At 41.5% G+C, this 12,295-nt stretch overlaps 1 protein-coding gene across 1 annotated transcript in view; it reads left to right on the top strand.

Moving 5' to 3' along the window:
* LOC115018901 (protein turtle homolog B-like) overlaps positions 1 to 12,295 on the top strand; it is a 121,496-nt gene that overhangs the window by 89,695 nt on the left and 19,506 nt on the right. Inside the window, exon 18 of the mRNA XM_029448157.1 lies at positions 9,951 to 11,585. Within this exon, the coding sequence (XP_029304017.1) occupies positions 9,951 to 11,585 (1,635 nt within the window). The remainder of the gene's footprint in view (positions 1 to 9,950; positions 11,586 to 12,295) is intronic.

Genomic DNA, 12,295 nt, shown 5'->3' with positions numbered 1-12,295 from the left:
AGTGACCCCCTCATCCCATACTCCCGCAGTACCTCCCACAGTATCACCCGGGAGACCCGGTCATACGCCTTCTCCAGATCCACAAAGCACATGTAGACCGGATGGGCGTACTCCCAGGCCCCCTTCAGGATCCTTGCGAGAGTGAAGTGTTCTACGGCCAGGACGGAATCCGCATTGTTCTTCTTCAATCTGAAGTTCGACTATCGGCCGAACCCTCCTTTCAAGCACCTTGGAGTAGACTTTACCAGGGAGGCTGAGAGATGTGATACCCCTGTAGTTGGCACACACTCTCTGGTCCCCCTTTTTGAACAGTGGAACCCCATCCTGGTCTGCCGCCCGCTAGGCACTGTCCCAGAATCCCACACAATGTTGACGAGGCGTGTCAACCAAGACAGCCCCTCCACACCCAAAGCCTTCAGTATTTCTGGACGGATCTCATCAACCCCTGGGGCCTTGCCACTGTGGAGTTGTTTGACTACCTCAGTGGCCTCCCTCAGGGAAATTGACGATGATTCCCCATCAGCTTCCAGCTATGCCTCTACCATAGAGGGCGTGTTAGTCGGATTCAGGATGCCAGAATCTGCAGTACAGTGTAAAAAGAAAAAGTATGTGGTTTGGAACTCAGCCATAATGTTTATTTATGTCCGTTCGTCCTTTCGCAGTGAAGCCTATGCAGAAGTGCCAAAAACTGAAGTTCATCCAATGGCCACTTGAGGCAGGCTTCAAAAGGGAAGTCCCACAGACATCCGTGTTAAAATTCCCAATTTGACAGCAGCTCTCTATAGCAAATTATCCTCTTCATGACCACTGTATGGGGGGTGAATACATGTCACTTTACGCATTATTAGGTTGGCATATGCTCTGCTGCGTCACCCGGGACCGCTTCAACTCCACCGACCATTCCCATGTTTTGATTAGCCGGAATATAGACGGTGGCATCACTGCCAAGATGGCGACGTCATCCACTCCGGCTCTTCAGACACCTTGAGGTGACATCACGCAGTGGCCCGACAGCTGTAATCCTGTACCCATCGCACGTACCTTTAAAAAAATTCATTTGTTTGTTCATTCTTTTTATTGTAGCATATTATGTAGCTGGATGATGTTGTTATTCTGGCGTCTTGGCTAAGGTGGTGGTTATATAAATGAAATGTCTGCCCCCGTTAAGGTGCGTGCCTCTTTGTGTGTGGCAATGGGGACATCAAAAGTAGTTTACATAGTATATAGTTTACATTTTGTTATCTATTCTTTTTTAATATATTTTGACTTTTTGGGCTGAGGACAGAGCGTGGTGTGTGTTTGAGAAAGAGAGAGAGGTGAGAGGGTAAGAGAAGGTGGAAGGTGGACTATTGCACGCAATGTTTCTGTGAGTTATTAATAATAATAGTTTGTCAATGTCATTTCAAATATAAATGAAGCTTCAAAGCTTCTAACTATTCCATACAGCCGGTAGAATCAATCTTTCTCTCTTTTGCCCGCTCACTCGCTCACTGAGAAGACTGCCTGTGTGGGCCGTGTTTACTATGAAATAGATTCCTGCCTGCGCCACTGACGTCACAGAGACTTGAAAAATATGAAAGCGATATCTCAGGAACTAACATCAACTTGGACTCAAGGACAAATTGATTTGGTTTTGGTGGTCAAAGGTCAAAGGTCAAGGTCACTGTGACCTAATAACATTAATTGTGGCTAAGATAAGTCATGCTAGTAAACCAGCATTCAAAGACTGGAGCCCTGGCACACCTGAATGGAAAGTATCCATAATTATGTTACACCTGTATTAGTCAAGTGAAAATGTCCACCATGAGAAAGGTCTGTTTTCCTCAGAAGAGCGAGGCCTAAATGAGATATATGATCATCCTGTGGAAGTCTTATCAGAAGGACACACTCCTGCACTAGCTGTCTTTAATAGCTGCACACTGGATGCTGTTTTGAAATGGCATCTCCACAAAAACTGCAGTTTAATACTCTACTGGTGTTCACAAATAACAACGCATTTATTTAATTGTACATTATTTTCTGATTCAACTAATTAAACTTCTAGGATAAGTTTCAAAAGATAAGTCTGGTGTTATTATTTTTTTAGTTGTCAGGGTAGGGGATTCGGAACATATTGAGAGACAGACACCTTTTAAATGTTTGTCTTTTCATGGCATTTGTTGACAATAATACAAATATTTATCAGCCTCTAGGTGTAGGTTTGAATGAAAAATACCCCCTAAAAAACAAAAGTTTCCTGTAGATAATAATAATAATAATAATAATAATAATAATAATAATAATAATAATAATAATAATAATAATAATAATAATAATAATAATAATAATAATACATTTTATTTATAGAGCGCTTTTAAAAGGTACTCAGAGACGCTTCAAAGATCAAGGCCCTCATGTTGAGAATTTGAGATCACTTCTTTCTGCTGACTCCCAGCAGATCTGATCTGTGGAAAAAAGTGAATAATGATCTGAAAGAAACACAAACAGCACTAATTATAATCTGGATTATCTAATTTTTCTAAAAAACATAAAATCTGAAAATCTGAAAAAATGTAAAAGAACACTTACATATTATCTTAGTTTGACTTATCTGTATAGTCGAAAATACGGGTCTGCTTTGCTTGTGTGGATGCTTTCCACAGTTGTGATTCATGGCAACATGCATATAGTAATGTATCAGGACTACAAGGAAAAAAGATGCGACGGAGCAGTGCCAAAACTGTGCGGACGTCATGAGCAAGTCATCTTGTTTCACGACATGCATCTTTCCTTGATTTCTCCTGCCTTGCCCCTCTTCTACCTTCTCTTGTTTGTGAGAAAAAAAGCACAAGACCAATGACACGCACATAGGGGGAATTTGAGTTGCATCAGTGGAATAGGATTCTGAGAATGTTGGATTTTGGCCATTAGCCTCAATACATGGAGAACTGTCTCAAAGTGCAGGGGTCACATCTTTACTCTTATTCCTTTCCTCTCTCTTACCTTTATCTCCCTCTTTTTGCGCCATGGTAGACTTTCTTGTCTTCCTCCTTCTCAGATATTGTTTCTCTCAGGTCTTCTCTGTGACTTACTAATGCCTCTTCCCATTTCTATCTTTTCCAACTCACAAAATAATATCGAGCTATTTTCTCTCATTTTCTGTTGCTGTTTCAAACATACCTCTCGTTGACAATCTTCCTGTTAACCTCCATATTCTCCTCACTTCTTACTGTCTGATCTCCCCACTTCTACAGGAGTCCACTTAGCCTCATTCCCAGCGTTGAACCCTACTGGGAGGGGCTGGACGCAAGCAGTTACAGGCCCCAACCTTCCAGCCCTCAGTGAGTGTGCCAACCATTGTCCCCCATTCTTGCACACTGTACACACCCCTTTGCACTTTGGCTCGACCCCAGCTCCTCAGACTCCTGACCTGGCTGCATGCATCTGGCCAAATGTCCCCACAAGGCAACAACAATACTGGTCTGGGTCTTTCATTGTTGATGAAGGATCTTCATTGTCAGAAGATGTTAAAAAATAAAATCCATCTTGCCATGCAGGACAAGATTCAAAGTGGGATGACAAAATTCGTCAGCTAATTTCTCTTAGCATAACACTTGTGCCCATTTTCACTTTTGTGTCATAATTTCTGGACGTGTTGTTGATGAATCACTGAATGAATCACCATTATCGTACATTGAATGGTTATTTTAGTGTATGTAGTTCCCTAGGAGGATCTTAGTGCCTCACAGCATTACATCTTGATTATTTATTATCCTCTTTATTGCTGAGAGTTCCATCAGAATCCATACCACTCTCATGTCTGCTTGCTATATATGAAGCTAGAGCCAGTGGACGGTAAGCTTAGCTTAGCATAAACACTGGAAGCAGAGGGACACAAATGAGATAAAACATGTTAATTAGTGAGCTTTATCAGAATCAGAAATCCTTTATTAGTCCCACAACGGGGAAATTTACATTGTTACAGCAAAGACAAGAAAGTGAAACATATAAAGTAAAGTGGCGAGCACACAAATAATAAATAATATAAGTACACATGTATGTTAAAATAAATAGCAGCATTAAAAGGTAGTCAATATATAAAAGTACAATAATAATAATTTACAATAATAAACTATGATTGAACATAGCACATGGCAGTGATAATTACACAACAGTGGTGGAATAGTGTGTTCTTGGTGTGGTGGTCTACGAGGGGCCGTGGTGATTGTACAGTCTGACCGCTGCAGGGAGAAAGGACCTACGGCAGGGGTCGGGAACCTATGGCTCGGGAGCCATATATGGCTCTTTTGATGACGCGATATGGCTCGCAGACAATTTTGAGCTAACATTTTTTAACATGATTAACAAGTAATAAACAATTATACGGTGTCATTTTAAAGTACAACATTTAGCAGCGGATTTGTTTTTAGTTCTCCCCTCTCCTTTCCTCCGCTCTGTCTCTGACTGCACAGCGCACACACTTACACACGTGTGTGTGTGTGTGTGTGTGTGTGTGTGTGTGGTAGCCCTGCCCTTCGCGAAACAGCTGAGGAGAAACTGCGCAAAGCAAGCAGTAGACCGGGGGGGTCAAACTCATTCACAGAGAGGGCCAACATTAAAAACTGGGACTACGTCGAGGGCCAAACACGGTCCACATGTATTGAACAGGGTACACATAAAGTGCAAAAAGATATGGAACATATTTAAGTCAACTGCAGACGGGTTGCTGAGCAGTTCAATTAAAATATCTGAGCAGCAAATGCGCTCAGTTGATCAGCAGAATGCTGTCGGGAACACAGAGGTGGAGATGTTTGTCAGTGTTTGAAAACACGTAGTGACCAAAGTTTCCTTCTGCATCCGAGTCTCCCACAGGCAGCTTGGCTTATAAAGCTCTCACTGCATCACACATGTCTGTGATCACACGGCCCTGAAGCTGCAGGTTTAACAGTGAGATGCTTCGTTATGTCGCACAAACAGTCCAGCTCACATCGCCCCAGAGATCTTTGCTTCCAAAAACTTTCATTTCATTCACACATTTAGATACTTCCTCAAATGTCTTTTCCCGTGGTTGTGCCATGCATTGATTTAATTACCAAAACCGGCGGGCCAGTTATGACAGACATGATATTTTCTCGCGGGCCGGATATAATAATAATAATAATAAATTGTATTTGTAAAGCGCCTTTCAAAGCTAAAAGCAATCTCAAGGCGCTAAAATGCAGGACAACAACAAAAACAACACCAACAACAACAGACATAAGAGGTTAAATAGGTCATAATTGCCTTGAGTTTGACACCCGTGCAGTAAACACTGAAATATGAGATAAATAACGTAAGCGTTTAGTTTATTTAATAAAAGAGCAACTGTTCAATGCAACACTGATACTGCTATTAGTACTCGGAGACGTGTTATTCTTAAAAAAATGCATGCATAAAGTTGCGTTCAAATTGATTAAATATATGGCTCTCAAGGAAATACATAAACAAATATTTGGCTTTTATGGCTCTCCGAGCCAAAAAGGTTCCCGACCCCTGACCTACGGTATCTCTCCATGAGACACTGCGGGTGAAGCAGCCTGTCACTGAAAGAGCTGCACAGTGCGGACAAAGTGTCCTGGAGGGGGGGGACATGTTGTCCAATAGAGATGACAGCTTGGCCGTCATTCTCCTGTCTCCCACCACCTCCACAGTGTCTAGCGGGCTCCCCAGGACAGAGCTGGCCTTCTTCACCAGTCTGTTCAGTCTCTTCCTGTCAGCGGCCGAGATGCTACTGCCCCAGCAGACCATTCCATAAAAAATAGCTGATGCCACAACAGAGTCAAAGAAGGTCTTAAGGAGTCTGCAGTCCAGAAGACCTCAGTCTCCTCGGCAGATAAAGCTGCTCTGTCCCTTCTGAAACAGAGCAGCAGAGTTATCTGACCAGTCCAGTTTACTGTTCAGGTGAACACCCAGCCTTTGGAGTGTGCCAGGATAGCTGTTTTTCACTGCTCCTAGTCTTAATGCTTAGCTAAGCTAACTACCCCTGGCCCTTGCTTCATAGTTTATACATCAGAGTGGTATCAAGTTTAACTGTCGGGCTCTGAGATCCTGTTAGTCAACTTTAATCAGTCTAAGTCTAACTCACTGTATGGTAATGGTGATTAATTTGTTAAAACATCAAAGAGACCAAGCATGCAATGAAAGTGAAGAGTTTTATTTTAGTAAATGACATCATACACTGCATGAGAAACAATCTTGCTATTTTAAATGTAAGACATATATTTAGCTGCTTATGTCTGAAAATAATATCTAAACTTGAGGGACTTTTCCTCAGAGCAATGGAGTCATTCTTGAGATGTGCGTTCAACCACAGTACTTTACTGTATTTGTTAAAAGAATAGTTTGACATTTTGGGAAATGCACTTAGTCGTGCTGGTAGGCTGATTCTGTCACCAGCGGAAAGAGTTTAAATAGTGCTTTGCTCTGTTTCCAGTTTTTATGCTAATCTAAGCTAACCAGCTACTGGCTGTAGCCATATGTAAACCATACAGATATGAGAGTGTTCTCTTCTCAATCTTCTCAAATAAGAGTATTTCCCAAAATGTCAAACTATTCCTATTCATAATCCTGCATTGTTCATAGCACTCTGCTTATGCATTGTGGCCATTTATATGGTTTGAGCTGAAAGACTTCACCCACATTCCTCTCTCACCCCAGATGCTGTCACAGTCACATTTTCTCTTTTGTCTGTCAATCTTCCTTATTCCGTTAAATGAAAATGTTTGTCAATTTTCATTTTTAGCTTGTAAAGATTACAACATCAGTGCCAACTACTGCTCATGACAATATGTGTAAGCTTAAATTAGTCAGTATTCTATTGACTTGTATGATGATCTAGTACAGTTGAAAGACCTATATTTTGACAGAATCAGTAGCAATCACTGAGTATTTATTCAGTTGCCGTTTAATGAGGTAGTAATTATTTTTATTTTTGTCATGATACAACCAGTTTGAAAAGCATCAGCAGTTTTTCTTACTGTAATGTGCACTGAGCACATGAAGGGAACATTCTGAGTATACAGTAGCCTGCATTATATCTGTTTGGCCACTATTCCTTTTGGTTATAGCCCCAATTATTTTAAGGAACAGGAAACTCAAAAGCATAATCAGATCCAACTTTATAACCTATGTTACATGGTTTAACAAGTAAAAGTGGTCAGAAGCTTTTTACCCTGATGTTTAAGCTAGATGAGTTTCGGATTGCAATAGTATTGTAACCAATAGAAATGATGGTCAAATCAACAACAAATTAACAATTAAAATAATTGATGACAATTGTATTATTGTATGAGTGGTCTTTTATGTGAGCAAAGTAAAAGGCAGCATATTATTAAGACCATCATAGTTGTGATGTATGTGTTTCTGTAACATTATTATAACTGTACAAGCTACTTAATATTTCTGTATTATTATCAGAAAGGGCAGTAGCCATTGCACCCTGGAAACAAAGCTGGAATATCCATCATATGTAACAGTGTTTTTTCATTTATATCATCACTATAAGAAATGAAGCTTTAATGATTCCTATGAGGATTGGCTTTATGTTTAAATTCCCACTAAATAAAGTAATTGTGGCTTCAAAACAAATCATGGTTTTCATTTACTCTTTTCTATAAGAAGACATGATATAGTCCTTGACAAAAAGATCTTACTACATGGTAACATACTTTCATTTCACATACTTTAAAGTGTATTCTGTCCTGGTAATATTCTCAAATATAAGGAATATATTTCATTGCCTGAACTTCAAGTCTTTGATGACACCCAGAAATCTCAACCTCAAAGCTGGCTACAGAAAAACGGCAGTTTTGGGCCATCTACTTTCATGAATAGACTGACCTTTGACCTGGTTTTGACAGATTTTGGTACAAAGTCAGTATATGTCCAAGCTATGATTGGTAATATGCTCACTCTTCAGAAGAGTAGAAGGAGAGGCCTTGATCGAAGACATGGATCCTCTCCTCTTGGAGCCTCTCGTTCTTCACCTGACGGTTACACCTGTCTGCAATACCACAGTGTTGTTCAAATCTAGTGCAAAGGCCAGCTCTTTCCACTTTTGACATTGTCATGGATACATTTTGGTTGTGGTCTAGCAAGCCGTTTCTCTCAATGTTGACTCCCAGATTCATCCCCCGCTCTCAGAAGGTCTGTGCCGCTCTGTGCAGCCGATATTTACCAGGCAACGCTGGCGATGTTGGTCGGTAGACAATAATCTTATGTCTTTAGGTTCATGAAATGAGCATGGCATTAGGCTTACTATTTTCAGCAGATTGTCAACATCGTGCAGTGTCAACCAATCAGCCACTAGAAAGTCCGAACATATTACACACATACCACTATCGGGCGGAGAAAAGTACGACTTACATCCCACGCATATGTCATAATGTGTGATTTATGTGAAAGTAACAACTGAAATGTATACACACACAAAACGCAACCATAACAAAAACGATAGACTGTCCACAGACAGACAGAAATATTTGGCACTTTAACACTTGGCAAACTACTCAAAACCGCCTGATACAGTAGATGTCTCCAGGAGCTCATTTTGCCATGATTCGCTATCAGCTTCTGACTGTGAGTTATGGGTTCCTACATGAACAATATTTTCTTCCAAAGGCTAAACAGTTTCACTCAAAGGATATGATATTTCATTTTTCTTTGTACTCTTCTCACTACTTTGAAATGTTGAGTATTAAATTCTCAATAAATAATACTGAAAGATTTTTTTAACAAGTCAAGGATATTTAATGTTTTCCAGAAATACTTCCGATTTGAAACTACCTTTTCAGGGGCATTAAAGCTGAAAGTCAGTTCTTGATTATTTAATTTCAAATCAAATGTGCTGGAATACAGAGCCAAAACAATTGAAAGTTTATCACTGTGCAAATATTGTACCCCTCAGATAGCTAGAGTGAAAGGCGTGTGCAACAGTTTGTTGTTCTCATTGTTTTTTTTGTAATGGAAATTCATGAAATGAATAAACTGTATGTTAGAGATTCAACTGGTCCATTTAGTGTATCATTTGAAGTAGACCTATGTGTCCAGACAGCCTAATTACGCGGCGCGTGTGTGCCCCCTGGCTAGCTAATGGTGGTTACTACTGACAACTCCGTCCTGACCGTCATTGCAAAAGCGTAACTCCCACCTCACAGGTTAAGGCTGTTAGCTCTGTTGACTTTGTTTGCAATATTAGCGCTGTTAGCACTGTTAGCTTCTAGCCGCAAACTCAGCTGTCGACATGTTGAGAGCCGTGTGGAGGCAATCCTTCAATCATAAATATGCTCTAAATATCATATTGAGAACATCTAATGAAGTGTTTAACTGACTTAATCTTATTCTGGGAGAAAATACGTTTCACTCGAAATGTAATTGAAAATGCAGTTATAAATTGTATGAGAATATAATTTTGTTGAAGTGTCCCATTCGCATGCTTGTAAAATACTGTTGAATGAAAGGTTTAGATGATGTAGCAGCAAATACACACACATCCATAATATTTACTATCAAGGAAAAATCAGTCATTATTCTTTCCAATTTCCCAGTGGTAACTCCATATTCAAGACATGGGAGGTTTGTGATATTTGTATCAATTTATGAAAATGTTGCAAATGGCACATAATGAGAACCCAGGTTATTTAGTTATGACATCTCTTTATTCTTAAAAGAATTAGCAGGAAACATATTTTGCAGGATATATTTGTTTACTAATGACTCAAAATCAAACACAAGTTTTTTTAAGGTAGAAGTTATAATACTGTATATGGAGTGCATCCGTCATTGATGTTTTTAATCACACCTGTGATTTCTTTTATCTCATCTTCTTGTGTAAGGTGTGTTGTCATTTTAGTTTTATTTTAGCTGAATGTGTACTGTACAGAGTACTGGCCTTTTGAATATTTAAAGATTAAATTCTGTATTCTTTTCTGTAGGTCATTTTCAGGAAAGGTGAGCCCAGAGAGCATTCGTTCAAAGGCAACTCCGTCAGAATCATCTGAAGATAGTCATGACCAGCATGGGGGGAAGAAGCCACCTGCAAGTCCGGGGAAAAAGGAGGAATTATCTTTATATAAGAAGACCAAACGAGCAATAACAAGCAAGAAATACAGCATCTCCAAGCATGAAGCTGAAGCAACACCCATTGAACTTATTAGCCGAGGCCCAGATGGACGCTTTGTCATAGATCCCACTGATGCAGAAATGTCTGTTAAGCCCCGGCGAATTGAAGGGTTCCCCTTTGTGGAAGAATCAGACCTCTATCCTGAATTCCGGCAGTCAGACGAGGACAATGATGATCCCAGGCCTCTGCCCCCAGTTATGGCCCCCCTTCGGCCTCACCAGATTTCCCCCATCTCCAGTCAGGAATCCTACCTGCAACCTCCAGCCTACAGCCCTCGTTTCCAGAGGCCCTTCGAAGGTATGACCATCATGGAGAGCAGTCGGCTCCAGGCCACGGGGCAGATCCGAGGTTCTCTCCACCACAGAGCTTTCTATGGTTATCTAGGCCCCCCTGGGGATCATGACCCCCCACCTCCTTTTTACATGCCTGATACTAGCCCTCTCAGCTCTGTCATGTCCTCCCCCCCATATCTTGCTGAAGGTCCTTTTGGTCATCCCATGATTCCTGAAGAAATGGGGGAGGGTGATTTCCCACAATATGCTGTCCCTGGTTTCCCACTTCCTCTGACACTCACCTCTTCCTCTCGTTCACCCGAGCTTTGGCAGGGACTGGATTTCACCTTTGCAAGTCTGGAGGGGCCCCAGTTCATTTTTCCGTCGCATCACCCATTGCATCTCCGTCACGACTCCCCTTATCCTCCTCCACCTCATGTTCTTCCCCTAAGTGCTTTCCAGCCCTCCCTTCCAATGCCCACTTACCCAGCTGTCATGCCACTGGAGGCCCCAAAGAGCCGCTCAAGCAGGTCTCCCAGCAAGGCCAAGCCTCATGGCTCCCCAGCCAAGCATTTAGCTATGCAAGAGGCACGTTTTGGGCATCTAAGACACAAAAGCCACGGTATGGGTGGGCCGGTTTTGCCTTACACCGATCCAATGACCCATATTGTCCCGAGCACATTCAGTAGCCTTGACACTCGATGGTTTGAAACTGCCCCTCGTTTCAGTCCCAGACAGGCTCGTAGGATGGATTCTGGCATGCACCAGGTGGTTCTCCAGCCCTCTCGACTCTCACCCCTCACCCAAAGCCCTCTTAGTTCTCATGAAGGCTCCCCAGAGATTGTAGTACGTCCCAGGCCACGTCCCAGCATTGTCCAACCTCACATACCCCCAGAGATGTCTGAGATTACCCTCCTCCCTCCTTCCACAGCCAGCTTCTCAAGGAGATCTTCCCCCTCCTCCTCACCTGCCCAAGGTCAGGGTAGCAGGAGAGCAAGTCCCAGCTACCGTTCCCACATGGCCTTTGCCACTTCTGCAACCAGCTACCCAGCTTCCCAGTCCCCATCACCCCCCATGGAAAGCAGCAACATATTTGGGCAGATGCCATCTCAAAGGAGGACTGAGGAGGGGATCCTTCCATCTGAGCACTCTCCACCCCAGTTGTCAGCTTCAGGGTAGGTGCATTAGGCATGCAGAGAGGGATACAATTTGAGTCATCTGCCCCAACCCATAATGCTTTAATGTGTAAAGTTTCTCTGACATTTTAGTTACTGAAGTGCTGTCTAATATCCATCCATTGTTTAAATCATCTCTGTGGCAAATTAGTTTTATAGTTATTAAGTTGCTTCAGATGTTGTTCTTTTTTTTCTTAATACTTTAATGTGAAAAATGAAAACTGTATGGTTGAAGGGAATCCATTTTATTGTGATGATTCAGCTCTGGAAGTTTAGTTTAATTTCAATTTGGTAAATGCTGCTTTTCATGTCAGACATCAAGTTAGAGGTATTCATCCATTGAATCTGTGAAGCATTGTTCAAATATAATTAACATGAAAAATACATTCCATTTCCCACTAAAACCAAAAATGATGTACTGGGACATGACTTATTTGTTGAATTGGCAAGAAAAAGCACTTGCTTCACAGATTACATTTCAGACCTTTTGGGGCTACAGTCCGGATAAAATATAATATTGCCAGTGCACTGTGTAATTGTTTTGGTATAAGCCCCTAAAAGCCTGGGAATATGCAGACATCACCACAGGATCTCTGTTTTTCCATCTGTATCATGCGTTACCCTGCTTTCACCTAACAGGAGGAATCCCATGTATTCATCCAATTGATTCCCCAGACAAAAAAAACATCCATTGTTAAGTCTAGCTCCAA

Source organism: Cottoperca gobio, chromosome 14 (genome assembly GCF_900634415.1).
Source record: "Cottoperca gobio chromosome 14, fCotGob3.1, whole genome shotgun sequence".
NCBI classification, from domain to species: Eukaryota; Metazoa; Chordata; class Actinopteri; order Perciformes; family Bovichtidae; genus Cottoperca; species Cottoperca gobio.
Note: the sequence above shows the minus strand (reverse complement) of the source record. Positions and strands in the feature narration are given on the sequence as shown.